Genomic DNA, 9,311 nt, shown 5'->3' with positions numbered 1-9,311 from the left:
ACCCCAAACCCCAACCCCAACCCCAACCCCAAACCCCAAACCCCAAACCCCAAACCCCAAACCCCAAACCCCAAACCCCACCCAAACCCCAAACCCCAAACCCCAAACCCCAAACCCCAAACCCCAAACCCCAAACCCCAAACCCCAAACCCCAAACCCCAAACCCCAAACCCCAAACCCCAAACCCCAAACCCCAAACCCCAAACCCCAAACCCCAAACCCCAAACCCCAAACCCCAAACCCCAAACCCCAAACCCCAAACCCCAAACCCCAAACCCCAAACCCCAAACCCCAAACCCCAAACCCCAAACCCCAAACCCCAAACCCCAAACCCCAAACCCCAAACCCCAAACCCCAAACCCCAAACCCCAAACCCCAAACCCCAAACCCCAAACCCCAAACCCCAAACCCCAAACCCCAAACCCCAAACCCCAAACCCCAAACCCCAAACCCCAAACCCCAAACCCCAAACCCCAAACCCCAAACCCCAAACCCCAAACCCCAAACCCCAAACCCCAAACCCCAAACCCCAAACCCCAAACCCCAAACCCCAAACCCCAAACCCCAAACCCCAAACCCCAAACCCCAAACCCCAAACCCCAAACCCCAAACCCCAAACCCCAAACCCCAAACCCCAAACCCCAAACCCCAAACCCCAAACCCCAAACCCCAAACCCCAAACCCCAAACCCCAAACCCCAAACCCCAAACCCCAAACCCCAAACCCCAAACCCCAAACCCCAAACCCCAACCCCAAACCCCAAACCCCAAACCCCAAACCCCAAACCCCAAACCCCAAACCCCAAACCCCAAACCCCAAACCCCAAACCCCAAACCCCAAACCCCAAACCCCAAACCCCAAACCCCAAACCCCAAACCCCAAACCCCAAACCCCAAACCCCAAACCCCAAACCCCAAACCCCAAACCCCAAACCCCAAACCCCAAACCCCAAACCCCAAACCCCAAACCCCAAACCCCAAACCCCAAACCCCGAACCCCGAACCCCGAACCCCGAACCCCGAACCCCGAACCCCGAACCCCGAACCCCGAACCCCGAACCCCGAACCCCGAACCCCGAACCCCGAACCCCGAACCCCGAACCCCGAACCCCGAACCCCGAACCCCGAACCCCGAACCCCGAACCCCGAACCCCGAACCCCGAACCCCGAACCCCGAACCCCGAACCCCGAACCCCGAACCCCAAACCCCAAACCCCAAACCCCAAACCCAAACCCCGAACCCCTAACCCCGAACCCCGAACCCCGAACCCCGAACCCCGAACCCCGAACCCCAAACCCTTTTTTTCGACCTTGACTAGCACCAGCCTCTAACTTACTATGAGTGACATTTGCAAGAAGGCGTCTATAAGTAATGCACTCTAGTTGTTAGCTCAGTGTAAGGGGCTGTTATGGTGGGATATTTAACATACATGTACTTCATCCAGTCTTTAAATATTTTCATTACTTATTAACTGTTTGTGATTGATTATTTACCAAAATGTAATATAAAACATTCTGTTTAGTACTTACATAGTAATCAAAAACTGATATTTATGTTGAGTTGTATTTATTTGTAGGAACCTAGTTTCCATCAAGGTTTATCTTATAAAGATTTGCTCTTCGTCACATTATTCCCAACTCTCAAAATGTTAATATTTATAGTGCCCCAGACCAAGCTGTTACTAGTAAAAGTAACATAATGGTAATTATTTCATTTTATGAGTTTACACAGATAAACTTCACTTTAAATAATAAACTGCATGTGAAGCTAGCCAACTGCAAGGCTTCAGAACCAGCCAATTATGAAGCTGCCGTAACAATAAGCTCCTGTTCCTTTCTTCAATATCTTATAAATTCATCATGAGTCACTGTTTGTGTAACTCTTATTCTGCTCAGCCAATCAGGCGACAGATGAAATTATTATAATGAGCTACAAGCTATAAAGAAGCCTGTAGTAGTCAGAGCAGGTGACAAACAGAACAGCAACAGTTAAGTATAGCTTATATTTTATATTAGTATCTGTTGATATTGTTTTTACTAGGAATAATAGAGTAGATGAAGAGAGATACTGAGTCAGTGCAATTTTAATATAACTCTGACCTCTTGAGACTATCATTCTCTACCCTGAGGAGACTCGTAGAGTCTGTCATGAGGTTAATTTAAGGTCAGGGGGCTCTGGTCTCATTCCTCCGTCGTGATCAGACTAACAAACAGTTCCTACTGCAGATATTTCATGTTTCTCAGCTCTGCTAGGGTATTACGTTCCTGGCCTCCTTTTTATACACCGTAAATATTTAGGGTTCACCTGCAGCTTCTCTGTAATGATTCGCAGCTTTCCAAGTCAGCAGTTGAGTCACATTTCGTGTTCATTTCTTTATCATATTTTACTGTATGCAGCATCTACTAGAATGCAGTACATATGTTACAGTTAAATATGGAAGGACTGCTGAAGAGTTACTTAAGAGATAGAAAGATTGAGATGCGTGCGTTGAGAGTAGCTTTAGAGACAGTCCAACCTTCCAAGTTACTGAGGCTACTAATTACTGTCAGGAATGACTCATACACAGTCATTATGAGAGCTGCAGCAGAAGGCCACACAGAAACATGTCGTCTGCTTCTCTCACCAATCAGAAGAACAGCAGACGAGTTGCTCTGGATAAAGGAAAAGCATGGATATACAGCACTACACCTTGCTGCAGAGAAGGGATATAGTGAGTGTGTTGAGTTACTGATAGAAACAGTGAGTGATGAGAGAAAGTACGAGTTTGCAGCTGAGAAAACTGGATACGGCTACACAGCTATAGGACTGGCTGCAGCGTGGGGAAGTAGCAAGTGTTTAGAGTCCCTCCTCTACAATTTCTCCTCGCTACAGAGAGACTCCCTATTAAACATGCAGAATAACATTCTCTACACTCCACTACACTGTGCAGCACTCGATGGACATACAACTGCTGTGAAGGTCATGTTAGGATCCGTGTCTCTAGTGACTGTCTCTTCACTCCTCAACATAAAGAATAAATACAACAGGACACCATTGGAGGAAGCTGAGTTTAGGGGAAAGAAAGAATCATCAGAGCTATTAAAGAGATGGCAGCTGGGTTCAGTAATTGAAGGTAGGATTGTTATACAGTGTGTAATCAGCTACTCACTTGAACTGTTCTACTGCTAAGTTCTTTACCAATCTCAGCAACTTTCTACTAAAAATCTAAACTAAATGCTAGTATTTAATTCATTGTATACATTTACTGTTGAACCTTTGGACATATCCTAGGAAATTTCATCTCTATTTTCTTGTGAACTCAATGAGTCTTGCATAAACAGAGTACTGCTTGTCTTCAGCCTCCAGCTGAACAGTTTATAGTCTGAGTATTTAAATTAATATTAATATTCAAAACTGGTAGGGTTGAAGTGATGTTAGCAGCTCTTTAAATATCAACTTTTTGTGACAGATTCACTAGCTTAACTTTCGTGTTCCAAACTGTTATGTCTATTAATATTTCTGTATTTTAAAATGTTTGAGATGTGAAGAATTTAACACAATAGTAATTATACTATGATTATTGTATGTAGTGGTAGGCTATTGAGTCATTCCTTCAAGCTGAGGTTGGAGGTCAAACATTACACCCTTTTTTATGAATAGCTAATCATCTATGCAGCAGCTTTCAAGGAAAGTAAAAAGTATTACAACCATATTTTACACTGCTGCAGATTATCTACAGCATTTTAATTATTAAATAGTTTAAGTTTTTAACATAACATGACTCTATCTTTTGTCATGTTTAGCAGTAGACTAGACAGCAGGCTAAAGTATATATTGTAGCAGCCTCATGCTTCAATATTTAGGCTTTAAATCTATAACAATACCATTATTTGACATAAAGATTAAAATTAGATTAACTATTTCTTATTTTACAAACTCTAAGATAATGTGTGGTTCTATTTTCTATAGCGGCTGTTAGCAGGAACAGCTACTATGGTGCTGAGTTCTATAAGAACTTCATATTGGCTGGTGCTGCTTAGAAAATTCCTTACCAAATAACATCAAAACTTAGTTTCACTACATGCACGTAACCTTAATTTTAATAAGACTGGTAGATGTGAAATGAGCTTTTATTTTATTCAAGCCGCTTTTCAGGTCATATCCTATTTTTCTTGACAGGCAATAACTACAAGATTTTACAACTATTTTAAACAAGTTTTGCCAGATTTTGACATAGGTCAATAGCACAGTGAGTACTCGGCTTGGTCATGCTCACCTCAGTCTACCTGCCTGCACCTGCTTCTGTCTCACTGTTTGCCTATGTATGTCTATGCTGAGGCTGCTTAAAAAATCATTTACCAAAAAACATCAAGTTTCATTTTACCAGATGCATGCAAGCTTAATTCTAGTAAGACTGATATATGTGAAATGAGCTTTATTATTTTATTAGCTTTTATTCGAGCCACACTTTTACACATCAGATATTGTCTCTTGTTTGGCTTGGTAGGCAAAAACTAAAAACTTTTTCAGATGTTTTTTGGCATACCAAACGGTGTACCAAACTCTTGTTGTTCAAATGATTGTCTAGTGACCCGCTTGCAGGAAGGCACAAGTGCATGTATGCAGTAAGTTTCACTTCTCAAGAAGCATGAGCAAATAGGTAGCCTTTGGCTAGCTGAGAAGCTCGACTGCTACTAATCATTTGATCAACGAGAGTTCGGTATACCAAACGGTGTACCGAACTCTCCTTGATCAAATGATTGTCTAGTGACCCACCTGCAGGAGGGCACAAGTGCATGTATGCAGTAAGTTTCAGTTCTCAAGAAGCTCAAGCAAATAGGTAGCCTCTGGAAAGCTGAATAGGACGACTGCTAATTGTATCGCACAGCCCCTCGCCTTTCAAGAAAATCAGAAAACTTAGCAGCCTGCCCACGCCAGCTTGCCAGCAGTGTCTGCTGGTGTCTGTGTCTACTTGCACCTGGCTGTGTCTGCCTGGCCACACCGGTTTGCTTGCCCTGAGCTAACACTGAGTCAATGAAAATCATTCATTTCACCACCGAGTCGTCTACGATTACTTGCAATTGTCGCTTTGCACACAATAGTCGTACATTCTGGTCGACAAATTATTGAGTCGATTGCCCTATTTGCAAGCCTGGCCACTAACGCTGAGTCAACAAATGGTCACACTCTTACGCTGACAATTCGTCTACAATTGCGCAATCTTGCAGCCAAGTATTTGACTCGATTGCGTTCACGTTTAATCTGACTATCAGCCTATTTGCCTCTTCCAACCAGCTTACGAGAATATCTGCCAGCAAGTTAGCCCGCTTGATCAAGCCGATTTTTGAAGCCGTCCTCTCGAGGCTCAAGTTTGAGCTCTGCTGTCCAGATTGGCCAGGCCAGCCTGCCTCTGCATGTGCCGGTTTCTACACCCCTCTGTCTCCACACCCCTTTGCCTATACACCCTTTTGTCACTACACCCCTCTGCATCTACACTCCTCTGTCTCTACACAACTCTGCCTTTACACCCCTCTGTCTTTACACCCCTATTCTTTTTGTGCTTCTACATCCATCCGTGTCTCTACGGTTCTATGTACTATCTGAAGATTTTTTTTCACTATTTTGTAGCATTGAATGACGCTAAACAACAGATTAAAACACTGCAAAAGAAAACTGAGCAGCAGGCAGGAGGTAAGTTTCTATGTAAATGTCTTACTAGTCCATTGTTAGTACAGTACTGAAGAAGAGAAGTCAGTTACTTCTGTCATTGACAATGCATATGAATGCTTTGTTAGCAGGTAAATGTGCAAAGGTACATACACGCACACCAATGTGTTCATTGCCTGCTGGGATTGTCAAAAGTGAGCAATGAAAATGTTGCACATCTATCAGCAAGTTTTTCTCACTATGTTGTAGCATTGGATGATGCTAAACAACGAATAACAACACTGCAAATAGAAAGTGACCAGAAAGTCTCAGCTCTACAGAAAAATAGCGACCAGAAAGTCTCAGCTCTACAGAGAAATAGTCAGCAGCAGGCAGAAGGTAACTTTCCTCTATGTCATTGTTTCACTAGTCCATTGTTAGCATAGTACTGAGGGAGAGAAGTCTGTTGCTTATGCAATTAACAATGCATATCAAAGCTTTGTTACCATGTAACTATGCTAAGGAACATCTAAGCACCAATGTATTCAGCACCTGCTGTCATTGTCAAATGTGAGCAGTGCATGTGTTGCATATTTATCAGCAAGTTCATTTTTCACAATGTTGTAGCATTGGATGATACTAGACAACGAATAACAACACTGCAAATAGAAAGTGACCAGAAAGTCTCAGCTCTGCAGAAAAATAGTGACCAGAAAGTCTCAGCTCTACAGAGACATAGTCAGCAGCAGGCAGAAGGTAACTTCCTATGTCATTGTTTCACTAGTCCATTGTTAGTATAGTACTGAAGGAAAGAAGTCTGTTGCTTATGCAATTAACAATGCATATCAAAGCTTTGTTACCATGTAACTATGCTAAGGAACATCTAAGCACCAATGTATTCAGCACCTGCTGTCATTGTCAAATGTGAGCAGTGCATGTGTTGCATATTTATCAGCAAGTTCATTTTTCACAATGTTGTAGCATTGGATGATACTAGACAACGAATAACAACACTGCAAATAGAAAGTGACCAGAAAGTCTCAGCTCTGCAGAAAAATAGTGACCAGAAAGTCTCAGCTCTACAGAGACATAGTCAGCAGCAGGCAGAAGGTAACTTCCTATGTCATTGTTTCACTAGTCCATTGTTAGTATAGTACTGAAGGAAAGAAGTCTGTTGCTTATGCAATTAACAATGCATATCAAAACTTTATTAGCATGTAAATGTGCTAAGGTACATCTAAGCACCAATGTATTCAGCACCTGCTGTCATTGTCAAATGTGAGCAGTGAAAGTGTTACATATCTATCAGTAAGTTCTTTTTTCACTATGTTGTAGCTTTGGATGACGCTAGACAACGAATTACAACACTGCAACTAGAAAGTGACCAGAAACTTTCTGCTCTACAGAGAGAAGGTGAACAGAAAGTCTCAGCTCTACAGAGAGAAAGCGACCAGAAAGTTTCAGCTCTACAGAGACATACTCAGCAGCAAGCAGAAGGTAACTTCCTATGTTATATTTTCACTAGTCCATTGTTATAGTATAGCACTGAGGAAGAGAAGTCAATTACTTTTGTCATTGGCTATGCGTGTCAGAGTCAGGGTAGGCAGATCTATATACATCCAAGCACAAATATCAGCAGTAACATTGTCGCACATGTAACAGACGGTTTTTTACGCTCACTTTGACAGCATTGGTTGAGGCTAGACAGCAAGTAACAACGCTACAAGAAGACAGCGAGAGGATGTTGTTATTAGTACAGGAAGAGGCTAGACAGCAGAGAGCAGGTATTTTCATTTCTTATAAGCCCTATAAGACTATTGAATCTCCACCTCATATCTTGAGTCTCTAGTATTACCCAATGCTAGTAACCTATAAAATACCTACTAGCGCATATTATACTAGCTGCGGTATTACTCTGAAAGTTTGATTCTATAAGGCTGTTGTTGATCAGTATTAGCTCACTCACTGGTAACTTTATGTAGATATGTTGATGTTGCTTGAGTTACATAGTGTGTGAGAATTCACGGTACAAACCCATGGTGTTCAATCAAAATGGCGGCAGTTTGACTTTTAGGCTGCCTTTAGCTTGTTGGTAGAGATTTGTCATTGGTATCTCCTGGCTCAGCAGTAAAAGTAACCCTTGTTTATATATTAAGTATAATGAGAAATATCTGTTTGTTCAGAATTGTCTGCTACTCAGAGGAGGCTGGAACAATTCGCTGCGTACCTACAGGCTCAAGGTGATACAAATTTGACAGACAATCAATGTCACCACCCAAACAGTTAGTAGTGTGGCAACCGCCATGACTGACAATCTACCCAGACAGACACTAAAGGTGCTAGGTGAACTATGATTTGGACAAACCAAACTGATAAGACGACTTGATCCGAACCGGCCAAACTCCGGCTGAAAGAAAAATGACCAGCCGGCCCTCAAGCCTGAAGTGCAGGCCTATAGTGTAATAGGACACACTAAACACGTATCACCAAAGTGATCATATTTTGTTCTCTATATTGTAATACACCTTGCTTGTATTTTATTATTCTTGATTAAATAAACTTATTCTTTTAACTTTGTTTCATTATTTGTAAATATTGCAATGTTAGACTTTCATAAACAATCGCACTACATAAGTAAATTATTTCAAAACTTATAACTTCGCAATATGAGGCAGCAATGATGTCGAACTGATGAACATGACTAATAGTTCCTAATAGGGTAAAATTCGATGTATTAAAATAGACTTTAGTTCAATAAACCATTAGGAGTATGTTGATGACTTGAGGCTATGTCAACGAGTGCATCATTAGTTATAAGTTACAAGATATGTCTCATACCCAACAATAGAATGTCTGGTTCATTTTAAAACTAAATAAAACTTGAAGGTGGTTTCATGAAAAGATCCTTCAGATTAAAATTGAACGTTTTTTGAAATACAAAGACCTGACTGCTGTCACGTATCCTTTAAATGGATTAAAAGCTGCTCCTTCCTGTCGCCATGTTAAGGTGGAATTATTGACGCAAATGGTTCAGATAAAATTGATTATTCTCAGGATCTTTTGAGAACAGCCGGCATTGGGGGTGTTGCAATGCTCTGATAAGACAATCATTGACAGGGATTGTATGCATAAGGAGTCTAAATGTCGAGAGTTTTATTTATTAAGTGATAAGATATCAAGGGGTGTCGTAGTTGTAGTTGGCATGTGATTCATTTTATCAGAGTTTTGAAGCCAGCCATGACTAGTCACTTGTGTGGTTTACACACTACAGCCACCTGTTATGTCTGCTACTATATATGATACCAGATGAGGAACAGACATTCCTATAACAAAGATATTAAAGCATAGACTAAATTACCTTCAGTCATAGAAGGGAGAGGAGACAAACTGCCATTTGGGCTTTGCCATTTTGAAGCATTTGCTTCACGCTGTTTGGTACAAAAAGAATGAATTTACAAACTGGAATTGGTTTGTTATGAATATAATTCCAAACCATACTGTGCAACAGGTGAAGTGCACTTGCTCAACAGGATGTTTACTCTTGATGCACCTTAATAGACTAAATTACCTTCAGTCTTAAAACAATATTTGCTAAAATCGTGTCATTTATTCTGTCAATAAGCACTGCAAACAATGTATAACACAGCACAAAGGTTAGCATAGATGATTGACGTATCTAGTAAGTA

At 41.4% G+C, this 9,311-nt stretch overlaps 1 protein-coding gene across 1 annotated transcript in view; it reads left to right on the top strand.

The window, feature by feature from the left end:
• Positions 1 to 7,912, top strand: part of LOC137407301 (ankyrin repeat, PH and SEC7 domain containing protein secG-like) — a 260,223-nt gene extending 252,311 nt beyond the window's left edge. Inside the window, exons 5-8 of the mRNA XM_068093908.1 lie at positions 5,608 to 5,670; positions 6,961 to 7,122; positions 7,314 to 7,409; positions 7,809 to 7,912. Of these exons, the coding sequence (XP_067950009.1) occupies positions 5,608 to 5,670; positions 6,961 to 7,122; positions 7,314 to 7,409; positions 7,809 to 7,912 (425 nt within the window). The remainder of the gene's footprint in view (positions 1 to 5,607; positions 5,671 to 6,960; positions 7,123 to 7,313; positions 7,410 to 7,808) is intronic.
• The last annotated feature ends 1,399 nt before the right edge of the window (positions 7,913 to 9,311 follow it).

The sequence above is a fragment of the Watersipora subatra genome, chromosome 10 (genome assembly GCF_963576615.1).
Source record: "Watersipora subatra chromosome 10, tzWatSuba1.1, whole genome shotgun sequence".
Classification (NCBI taxonomy): Eukaryota; Metazoa; Bryozoa; class Gymnolaemata; order Cheilostomatida; family Watersiporidae; genus Watersipora; species Watersipora subatra.
The sequence above is the reverse complement of the archived record's forward strand: the minus strand, read 5'-3'. Positions and strand labels throughout refer to the sequence as shown.